Below are 12,137 nucleotides of genomic sequence, written 5' to 3'. Positions count from 1 at the left end.
TTAAACCACTTTACTAAGGTTGATTTTTTGTGTATAGTGTAAGATAAGGGTTTGATTTCATTCTTTAGCATGTGGATATTCTGTTTCCCCGATGCTATTGAGGAGACTATGCTTTCCCTTTTGTGTATTCATACCACCCTTGCAGAATATCAGTTCACAATCTGTGCATAGGGATTAATTCTGGACTCCCTGTTACATTGGTGTATATGTCTTTTATGTCAGTACACATTTTTGTGATTATAGTTATCCTTAATACTTTTGCTTTTGACTTTTATACTAGAGTTAAAATGATTCATGTACCACTATTACAGTATTACATTATTTTCTGATGTATTATTTTCAAAACATTATTTTCAATGTATTTACTTGCTAGTGATATTTATACTTTCATACACTTTGGTATGACTGTTGAGCATCCTTTCATTTCAACTTTAAGAATTTCCTTTATTGGTTCTTGTAAGGGTGGTCTAGTGTTGATTAACTCGCTAAATTTTTGTTTGTCTGGGAAAGTATCTATGCTTAACTTTTAAAGCACTATTTTTCTGGCTGTAGTATTCTTGGTTGACATTTATTTCATTCAGTACTTTGAATATATTATTTTATTCTCTTCTGGACTGCAAGGTTTCTGCTGAAAAGCTTATTGATAGTTTTATGGGTTTATCTTGTATGTGATGTCATTTTTTTTCTTTCTATTTTCAAAATTTTCTTTGAGTTTTGACAATTTAATGTGTTTCAATGTAAACATCTTAAGATTCAACCTATTTAGGATTCTTTGTGTTTCATGTATCTGGAAGTCCATTTTCCTCCTCAGATTTGAAAAAACTGTATTCATTATTTCTTTAAATAAGCCTTCTGCCATTTTCCCTCTCTTTCTTCTTGGACTTCCATATGCATATATTGGTTCACTTGATGGTGTCCCATACATCTTGTAGGATTTCTTCACTCTTTTTCATTATTTTTCTTTTTGTTTCTCATAATGAGACATTTCAAAAGACCTGTCTTAGAGTTTGTTGCTTTGCTATTTTCTTCTGCTTGATAAAGTCTACTTTTGAGGCTATCTATGAAATTTTTCAGTTTATTCATTGTGTTCCTCAGTTCCAGAATTTCTGTTTGGTTTACATTTTTATGGTTGGTAAGTCTTTGTTGAACCTCTCATTTTTTGTTCATGTGTTGCTTCCCTAATTTTATTTGGTTGTCTATCTGTGTTCTATTTTAGTACACTGAGCTTGTTTAAGGCCGTTATTTTTATGTCTTTATCAGGAAGTTATAGATCTCCATTTTTAAGAATCTCCTATTTGAGCTATATTTTGTTACTTTGGTGGAGTCATATTGCCCTGATTCTTCATGATCCTTGTATTTTCACTGATGTATGTACATTTAAAGAAGCATCTTTACATGCTGGCTTTGGCCCTTCACTAGACAGCCCAGCCAGAGTTTGTATGGGTCCATTAGCAGGGTTCATGGGCAGGTCAGCTGTCAGGGTCCACAGGAGTGCTAGCTCTCAGTGTTTGTGGGTAAGCCTGCTGCTGTGATTTGTATGTCAGCTATTGGGTCCGTACTGTTTATTGAGAGCTTCTGACCAACCCCCTTCCTGCCTTTTTTTGTTTTTTAGCTACCTTCAGGTGATCTAGCTATGCTGATTCCCTGAGTATTTTGATTGTGGTGCAATATAAGTAGGACTCTCAGGTTATACCATAATTGGCTGGGAAAAGTCCAATGCTCACTTTATTCCCCATAGGAAAACTGAAAAGCCCAGGAGATCTCTCTTGGCACTGTGCTGTGCCAACTTGGGGGAGGTATGACATGAGTAGAGATGAAACTGTTCTTATTATCCTTTAATTGCACTTTTGCCTTGTTTCTGTGTTCCACTGCTGTGCTGTAGCCTCTCGTTTGAATTCCAGAGGTCTCATAAAGGTGATTTTATCCAGTCTGGTTGTTAAGTCTGCATTTTTGTGGAAGCATGAGGGCTGGGTATCCTATTCCACCATCTTGCTTACATCAATCCCCCTATTTTAATTTATTTTAAGTTCAACTTATCAGAAGTTTTTTGATTCATGAATCTGGGCATATGTTTCATAGAAAATTTTAACTTTGACCTAAGGCATGTATACTCTAAGATAATTAGTAAACAAAAGTATTGATAACTTTTGGTTGGAATTTCTTGTCTTGAGACTATTTCACAAGCATGGGTTGTGTGCTCAGTATTCACCAAAGCCCCATAAAAGGCCAATAATTGTCTCTTAAAGGGTATATACTTTTCAGGTATTTTTGAAAATGACAGGTTCAAAAGCTCAATAGATTCCTCTGACCTGTGGCAGTGTCCTTCTGCCATAACCTTCAATTGGCAAACAGAAGACCTCTTACTCAAACAGTAAAGGGATATCAGAGCGGCCCAGGGGTAGTGCTATTTGGGTTGTTTGTTGGAGGACCTGCAGGCCATCCTCCTGATTGTGGCACATTTAAAAGAGACAACTTTCTTGTAACCCCATAGTTGGATGGCATTAAGATTGTCACATAGGCAATACAAGAGTATAAGTAGTCAAATAGTCTCATTAATCTTCTTTTTAATTGTTTGATCAGAGAGGGCCAGAGCCAGTTTTATCACATGGAATAAGACAACATTCCCCTTACAGATAATGCTCAGGAATTACACTTGGGTACTAGGTATTTGTATTTTGTAATAATGATTTAGAGAGTTATCACCTGTGCATCAACAGAGCATCCAGTCCTATTTAGGGGGTTTCATGTTTGGGATGGTGTCATGACTGTATTAGAAGGCTAGTCCTTCCTCTGGTAGTGAGCCTTTTCTATGTTATGGTTTATTCATTGATTACAGATAGGAAATTAAGTATATTAGTGGTCAATTTTATTCATTCCATACAAGGTAAACGGATCCTAATCATCTCTATGTAGATAGAGACTGAATGGGGCATGTGCAGTGTTAATTGTTACATAATAAGTTTTCGCACTCTAGACAATAGCTTCTGTTATGTTTACAATGTCAGATACCACTAACAAAGGCCAAAGAGCTGTTGTATGGATTGAACAGCCAAAATCAATTGAAAATCTTTTATTGATCCAAGGCCCTACACATAGATGTACTGAGCTATTGAATGGGGATATAATCTCAAGGAGACTTTCTCTATATTAACTTCAGCAAATAAGGCAGTTGTTTCTTTTTTATTCCCAGACAGATTTTGGGAGACAGAGGTGCTAAGTGTAGGACATAGGTAGGTCATAGGACAGCCTTCCTGTGCACTGCTGAAATGGTTCTAACTGCAGCAATAAGTTAAGGAATAATAAGGAAATAAGCCTTCCATGAGGACTTGGATAAGTCAGTGGGGTTGCACATAGACAATATATCTACACCCATAAGACATTCATTAGTTGGGGCCATACCAATGAAAGTTTTATGTTGGCCTATAGGGACACACATATGTTCTTTCTTTTTTTAAAAAAATTTATTATACTTTAAGTTCTAGGGTACATGTGCACAACGTGCAGGTTTGTTACGTAGGTATACATGTGCTATGTTGGTTTGCTGCACCCATTAACTCGTCATTTACATTAGCTATTTCTCCTGATGCTATCTCTCCCCCAGCTCCCCACCCCCCAACAGTCCCCGGTATATGATGTTCCCCGCCCTGGGGACACACATATTTTCTTATCTGGGTACAAGTCCCCTTGATGTTGGCCTCAGACCCAAAACCAGACAGCATTATCTATTTGCCTGTCATCTTGGCGTCAAGGGTTGTCAAGATCACAGTCATCTTGACACCACTATTCAAAATGCTCAAAAAATATACTTCTTCCCCACCTCCTAATTCATTACTTTTCTTAGTAGAGGTCCTTGGGTAATGGAGACATAAGGACCTGGTCTACTCCATATTCTTGTTCACTTTTGAAAACTGAGAGAATTTGGGGTAAATTTCACCAGGCTCTCTGACTCATTTAAAGATTCACTGGAAGGAGCTGAGTGATAACACTTGTTTTAGTCATAGGAACTATTACAATGTGTACTCTAGTCAAGAGCACCCCTTAGTTACTACATCTCCCTGAGTGCTTTCATGGAGAGCCCCATCAGTCTCCTCCTTTGAGATTCCATTTTCAGTAACAAAAGATCTCTTCAAGAAAGCCTTTGCTCAGATTTTCCAGGAATTAGTCCTCAATTACTATTTTTTTTCCAACACTCTCTCAGCTAGTAAGTAATTACTGTACTGGAAGTAGCTGCTATTTCAGCATAGTAATTTGTCAGTTAACATCTGAACTTTGTGGTGAACCAATTGACTGGACCTGTGTCTGTGGGAGGTAGTGGTGGGGAAGGCTAGGAATGGTTAAGTCCAGAATACTGAGTCAGAACTGAGAAAAGTTTCTTTAAGGATTTCCTCTACCCCACTACGTCACGCCATAGATGGTCTCGGCAGAGGCAGTGACTGAACAATACAGTCATTGTTTGTCACAATACGGTTACTGTCTGAACAATACAGTGAAGTCCCCACCCTCCCCTATAAAGAGGTTTTCCACTTAAGGTGACTAGACTAAAAATGTTATATGCCCAAGAGCCTGGTTGGCCAAGGGGAGAGGAGTTGATTCAAGACTGCAACTACCTCCTGTGCCTGCAGTACACAAATCTTACCTCAAGTCTCTTTTGTGTTGGGAATATCTATGATAATTGCCAGGTAATGCCTTTGTAACTGTCCATGATTGGATCTGAAAGATCACACAAAAGCAGGGTTGGCCTGAAGTTGGATTCTTCAGTGTATTCATACACACACACACACACACACACACACACACACATACACACCTTCATACACACATATGTCTGCATACATATACATTTGCCTATAAACATGGATATATACCTGTAAAGTCATATTTAGAATTCATGGCAAATCTTGGACACTTTAAATTCCAGTTCATTTTCTCAGAGGTTGTTCTTGTCTTTCTCCATTTCATATATATATATTTTTTTCTTCTACTGTGTGAATCCTGACTAGTCCACAACACAGTTACTCAAATGTATCAGCATCATTATTATTTTTCAACTTTTATTTTATGTTCAAGTGGTACACTTGCAGGTTTATTACATGACTATATTGTGTATTGCTGGAGTTTGATGTACAAATGATTTTGTCACCAAGGTAGTGAGCATAGTACCCAATAGGTAGTTTTTCAGTCCTCACACTCTTCCTACCCTCCACCCTCAAGTAAGCCCTGGTGTCTATTTTTCCCCTCTTTGTGTCCATGTGTACTCAAATGTTTAAGTGTACCCACTTACAAGAGAGAACATGTGGTATTTGGTTTTCTGTGCCTGTGTTAATTTCCTTAGGATAATGGCTTCCAGTCTTATCCATGTTGTTGCAAAGGATACAATTTATGGTGTATATGTACCACATTTTCTTTATTCAGTCCACTGTTGATGAGCAGGCACCTAGGTTGATTCTGTCTTTGCTACTGTGAATAGTGCTGTGATGAATGTGCACATGCATGCGTCTTTATGGTAGAATGATTTATATTCTTTTGGGGATATTCCCAGTAATGGGGTTGCTGGATCAAATGGTAGTTTTAAGTTCTTTGAGAAATTTCCAAACTGCTTTCCACAGTGACTGAACTTGTTTACATTCCCATCAGCAATGTATAAGCCTTCCTTTTTCTCTACAACCTCACCAGCATCTCTTATTTCTGACTTTTTAGTAATGCCCATTCTGACTGGTGTGAGATGGTATCTCATTGTGGTTTTGATTTGCATTTCTCTAATGATTAGTGATGTTAAGCATTTTTCCTATGCTTGTTGGCAGCATGTATATCTTCTTTTGATAAGTGTCTGTTCATGTCCTTTGCCTGTTTTTAATGGGGTTCTTTGGTTTTTGCTTGTTGATTAGTTTAAATTCCTTATAGAGTCTGGATATTACACCTTTGTTAGATGCATGGTTTGAGAATATTTTTCTCCTATTCTGTAGGTTGTCTATTTGCTTTATTGATAGTTTCCTTTGCTCTACAGAAACTCTTTAGTTTAATTAGATCCTATTTGTTAATTTTTGTTTTTATTGCAGTGGCTTTTGGCATCTTTCTCATGATTTGTTTGCCAAGTCCTATGTCCAGAATGATATTCCCTAGTTTAATTTTCAGAGTTTTATATTTTTGGGTTTTACATTTAAGTATTTAATTCATCTTGAGTTTTTTTTTTTTTTTTTTTTTTCCTCTCTTTTTTGAGACGAGTCTCACTCTGTCGCCCAGGCTGGAGTGCAGTGGCCGGATCTCGGCTCACTGCAAGCTCCGCCTCCCGGGTTCACGCCATTCTCCTGCCTCAGCCTCCCGAGTCGCTGGGACTACAGGCGCCCGCCACCACGCCCGGCTAATTTTTTTTGTATTTTTAGTAGAGCCGGGGTTTCACCATGTTAGCCAGGATGGTCTCGATCTCCTGACCTCATGATCCACCCGACTTGGCCTCCCAAAGTGTTGGGATTACAGGCTTGAGCCACCGTGCCCAGTCGAGTTTTTTTTTAATGTGGTAAAAGGAAAGGTTCCAATTTCAATCTACTGCATATGGCTAGCCTGTTATCTTAGCACAACTTACTGAATAGAAAGTCCTTTCCCTGTTGCTTGGTTTGTCAGCTTTGTCAAAGATCAGATGGTTGTAGGTGTGTGGCTTTATTTCTGAGTTCTCTAACCTGTTTCATTGGTCTATGTGTATGTTTTTGTACCACTACTGTGCTGTTTTGGTTACTGTAACCTTGTAGTATAGTTTGCAATTCTGTAGTGTGCTATCTTGGGCTTTGTTCTTTTTTGCTGAGGATTGCTTTGGCTATTTGGGCTCTTTATTGTTCCATATGAATTTTTCTTATTCTGTAAAAAAAAAAAAAGTTGTTAGTAGTTTCATAGGAATAGCATCGAATATGTAAATTGCTTTGAGTAGTACGGCAATTTTAGCAATATTGATTCTTCCTATCTATGAGCACGGAATGTTTTTCCACTTATTTGTGTCATCTCTGATTTATTTTAGTAGTGCTTTGTAATTCTCATTGTAGAGATCTTTCACCTTGCTGGTTTGCTATAATCCTAGATATTTTGTTCTTTTTTGTAGCTATGGTGAATAGCATTGCATTCTTGATTTGCCTATCAGCTTAGACATTACTGACATATAGAAATGCTACTGATTTTTGTACATTTATTTTGTATCCTGGAACTTTGTTGAACTTGTGTATCAGATCTTGGAGTGTTTGGGCAGATACTGTGGGATTTTCTAGATATAGAATCACATTATCTGTGAAGAGAGGTAGTTTGAATTCCTTTCTTCCTATTCGGATCACTTTTATTTCTTTTTCTTGCCTGTGACTCTGACTAGGACTTCCAGTATTATGTTGAATAGGAATGGTGAGAGTGGGCATCCTTGTCTTGTCCCAGTTCTTAAGGAAAATGCTTCGAGCTTTTGCCTGCTCAGTATGATATTGGTTATGGATTTGTCACAGGCCCCCAATCTCTTCTGGCTTGTAGAGTTTCTCCTTAAAGGTCTGCTGTTAGCCTGATTTTGGGGGGACATTCCCTTTGTAAGTGACTTGCCCTTTTTATCTAGCTACCTTTAATATTTTTCTTTCACGTTGACCTTGGAGAATCTGATCACTGTGTCTCAGGGATGGTCATCTGGTATAGTGTCTTAAAGGGGTTCTCTGAATTTCTGGATTTTGAATATTGACCTCTCTACCAAGGTTGGAGAAATTTTCATAGACAGTATCCTTAAATATGTTTTCCAAATTGCTTTCTCTCTGTCTCCCTCTCTTTGAGGGATGCCAGTGAGTCTCTGCATAATCCCACATTTGGTCTCTACATAATCACACATTTTTGGAGGTTTTTAATTTTTTAAAATTCTTTTTTCTTTATTTTTGTTTGACTGGGTTAATTCAAAGAACCAGTCTTCAAGCTGTGATATTGTTTTCTCAGCTTTGTTTATTCTGCTGTTAATACTTCCGATTGTGTTATGAAATTCTTGTAGTGAATTTTTAGCTCTATGAGATCAATTTGTTTCTTTCTTGAAATGACTATTTTGCCTTTCATCTCTTGAGATAGTCTTACTGGATTACTTAGATTCCTTGGATTGGATTTAAACTGTCTCCTGAGTCTCAATGATCCCCATTGCCATCCAGATTTTCTATGTCTGTCATTTCAGCCATTTCATTCTGGTTAAGAACCATTGCTGGGGAGTTAGTGTGGTTGTTTGGAGATAAGAAGACCCTCTGCATTATAGAGTTGCCAGCATTCTTGCACTGGTTCTCTTATCTGTTTTGGCTGACATTTCTTTAACCATGGTGTATTTTGAGTATAGTCAATTGACTTCATTTCTGAATGTTTTCAGAGCACTGAGGCTTTGTGTAGGGTCTTTATTTGTGGCTGAATTCTTGCCCTTGTTTTCACATGGGAGTATGTTAGCAAAGTATTTTTATTGTTATAGTTTTGACTACAAACCAATAGATGACACTTATGCATAATGGCTGGTAAATGGGCTCTTACTAAGGCATGTGGTTCCTCTGTATTTCCTTGTGTTTGCAGCCATGCTCCTCCTTAGTACTCTGAGAGTGTGGGCTTCTCTTTCACTTCAGTGCCAGCCACAGGTCTTGGCTTGGCATTCCCAGGTTGTACACTGCAGCCCTGGGGCAAGCTCAGGCTTTTTGTTCTTTCCCCAGCTCGGGGGCAGCAGGGGTATGGGGACCTTGGCAGTGCCAATAGCATAGGTCTTGTCACTTGTCTTTGGGAGCTCCACCTTAAAGAAAGGTAGAACTGCTGCCAATCAGAACAGTCAGCCAATGGTGAGGTGGCTTTGTGTGGAGTCCAAGCCAGGGAGCCTTGCCTGGTGAAGAGCAGGAGGAGTGGGGGCTCACACGGAAGACAGTCGTGCCTCTTCTCTGTAGGTCAGCTGTGGTGTGCTGGAGGCTCAGGTAAAGCACTCAGGCTCTTTTTTCTTCCCCAGCTTGGTGGCAACAAGGATGAGTACTACTGCAGCAGCAATGGCAGAGGGACTGGTTGCCAGTTGCCAATGGGAATTCCACCCCAGAGAAACACAGAGCTGCCACAGATGGAAGTGATCAGGCAGAAGTAGAGTGGCTGCGTTGAGGGCCAAGGTCGGGAGGCCCTGCCCAGTAAGGAGTAGCAAGGCCTGGGACCTGCATGAAAAACAGTCTGGCTGTTTTTCTGTATGGCACGTGTGGCATGTTGGAGGCCCAAGATAGCTTTTGAGCTCTATACTGTCTCCCTAGCCTCAGGGCAACAGGGACTGGGGGGACTTTGGCAGTGGCAAAAGCTGTGGGCCTATTGTGTTACCTCTGGAATCTCTGTCCTAGAGAAACACAGAGCTGCAGCCAGCCCAAGTGCTCAGGTTGGAGGGTGGGGGTGAGGTGGGTGGCTGTGCTGAGGACCTAGGCCGGTTGGCTTTGCTTGGCAAGGTACCCTAGAGGTGAGGCCTACAGTCTGTCCACATCTCAGTATCCTAGATGGGGCCCTTATTGTTGGGGCGCATGGGAGATCCTTGCCTCCCTTGTTGGCAGAGCTATGGCAGCTGGTCCCAGGGTGCTCAGGAATCCAAAGCCCTTGGAGCTTCACATGGGCCTGAACAGGGATCTGCTGTGACTCCATGCAGCTTTCTGTGTCAGTCTGGGGTTCCCAGGGAGTAGGGTTGGGCAGGATCTCTTGTGCCTAGGTTTGCAAAGATTCATGGCAGCGGTGTGTATGGTGGAGAGCCTTCCTTGGCTCTGTGCCAATCCCAGGCAGGCAGCTGTCCTGCCTTACTCCTCTCTGCTCTCCATGGGTTACCACTGCTTCCTTGATGAATCCCAAGGTGGCCTCCTGGATGAGCCAGTTGAAGAGCCACTTGCCACTTACAAATTTATAAGTTTACTTGCCATTCTGTCTTCTCTCCTGTGAAAGCAGTTCACACTAGCTACTTCTAGTCAGCCATGTTGATCTTGAAATCTAGATTGTATTGCAGTTCCAAAATTATTTTAGAATTGTTTAGCACGTACTTCTAGAGAAACAAACCTACTGAAAATATTTTATGATGTGTGTACGGTCTGTTCTCCACACACTTGCCCATGTATTAGGGCATATGTTAAATACTGTATTGATGGTTTACCTGTGTGAGTTATTTTTTCCCTTTAATAGGTTCACTAAATTTGCTTTCAGTTTTAGTTTCTTCTTATCCTTTGTGATTTAGTTTTATTTTTTTTGAAATATATGAAACCTGAAACTGATTCCAAAAGTAAAAAAATATGCAAGGTATACTTAGAGAAGTTCCATTCCTTCCCTAGTTCTCCCTCTTTCATCTTGTAGGTAATCAGCTATATTGTATTCTTACATTTCACCTGTTTCATTTTGTAAAGCTAAGTATCTTTCTAATGTCCTTTCTTTCTTTTTTTTTTTAATCCTTCTTCCTTACCTAACGGTGGCATACAAGTTTTCCCTTTTTCAGGTTTTTTTTCACTTAACATTATCTCCTGGAAATCCCTACAGGTCAGTTTATAGAGATTTTTAAATTGCGTTTACAACTCTATGTATAGCTATTTGTACCACATTATTAACCATAACTTTCATTATACTGTAGTTTATAACAAGCTCGTCCAACCTGCCTTATTTTTGTTGTTGTTGTCATTCTGGTCTGTTTTGTTTTGGGCTTTTAGCAGCCCAAAGCCATTGTTTTTAGTTTCTGTCTCTAGTGATAAGCGGAAAAGAGGAATGAAAAAGGGGCTTTACTGGCACAACCAGAAGTAGAAACTAAGAATCTGTGACTGTATTCTCTCCCTTGGACACCCCTAGAACTTTATGGTATATGGTATATACATTGGCTTCTTCAACCAATATCCAATGCTTGAACGTTTATGTGGTTTTGAGTATTTTGTAATTATAAATAATGCCATAATGATAAACTTGTACATATGTATTTTTATTGTTTGGTTTATGACATCTGTATGATCTATACAATATAAATAACCTAAGAAAAATATAGACTAACTATATATGATTCCTAGAAATGTTTATAAAGTGAGAAAGCATCAACATACAGCCATTAAAATTCTTTTCAGCATTTTCTCATCAAATCTATCATTATTGTAATTTAGCTATAACTTTGTACAAGTGACAGAGAATGCTCATGTAAATGTTTTATAAATTTGAAATACTGAAATTTCACAATAGATCAATTTTTCTATTTAGTGGAATAAATGTATTTTCTTTATGTAGCTCATAATGAAGTACCAAATGAAAGGCTTATAGTTGAGCATCAAGAATCAATGTCAAAAACCAAATTGCAAGTAAAGAAACAAGAAACTTCTACAGAGCAACCACTCACCAGTAAGTATAAAAATTACACATAACTTTAAATTATTTTAAATTAGTCACAGCAAAGATATTTTTCTTCAGTTCATGAGTCTTGAATTTACAGAAATTTTACCTTGGACCTAAAGTGTGAATACCATAAGATAACTAGAGAACAAAAGCTAGAGTATTTATTACTTTTAGTTAGTATTTCTGGTTGTAATGGTATTTTGTAGCCATGATCATGTGCTCATTATTCACAATAACAGGCCAATAATTGTCCTTCAAAGAGTGTGTACCTTTTATCCAACTCTAGGAAGTTACAGGTCCAAAAGCCCAATTTATTCCGCTGACCTATTCAGTAAGCTGCTTCCATTTGGCATCAATCAATGAACAGAAAATTTGCTGAGACCTGTAACTCAAATAAAGTTCAGAGAAGCCAAGGGGAACAGTGGCATAGGAGGCTTGTTAGATGGACTCCAGGGCATTCTGTTGGTTGGAGCCTGCTCCAAGGTAGAGGCCTTTTTGGTAACTTTAAAATGATTGCGTAATGTGAGACTGCCAGTAGCAGAATAGGTTCACGAATTGCTTGGCCTCTTGTGTATTTGTTGCAATAGAGAGGGACCATAGTTTGACAGTTATCTCCTCAGGCGTGAGACATGTTTCCCCTTTCTAGTTTACTCCCAGGAATTCCCCTTGGGTAACAAGGTCTTTGTGTTTTTTATGTATTAATGGCCCCACCATGTTGCTGCATTGGGCCAATACAACATCCAGTCCTTGCTGGGTGGTGGACTTGCCTGGGCCTACCAGTAGGGAGTCGTCAATGTCTTGGAAGG

General features: G+C 39.1%; 1 protein-coding gene across 12 annotated transcripts in view; it reads left to right on the top strand.

The window, feature by feature from the left end:
- The window catches only part of LOC105479927 (coiled-coil domain containing 7), a 436,030-nt gene that overhangs the window by 229,079 nt on the left and 194,814 nt on the right, over positions 1 to 12,137 (top strand). For all 12 annotated transcript variants that reach the window (XM_071070238.1, XM_071070242.1, XM_071070239.1 and 9 more), the window contains one exon: positions 11,227 to 11,337. In XM_071070238.1, the coding sequence (XP_070926339.1) occupies positions 11,227 to 11,337 (111 nt within the window). The remainder of the gene's footprint in view (positions 1 to 11,226; positions 11,338 to 12,137) is intronic.

This window comes from Macaca nemestrina, chromosome 9 (assembly GCF_043159975.1).
Source record: "Macaca nemestrina isolate mMacNem1 chromosome 9, mMacNem.hap1, whole genome shotgun sequence".
Classification (NCBI taxonomy): domain Eukaryota; kingdom Metazoa; phylum Chordata; class Mammalia; order Primates; family Cercopithecidae; genus Macaca; species Macaca nemestrina.
Note: the sequence above shows the minus strand (reverse complement) of the source record. Positions and strands in the feature narration are given on the sequence as shown.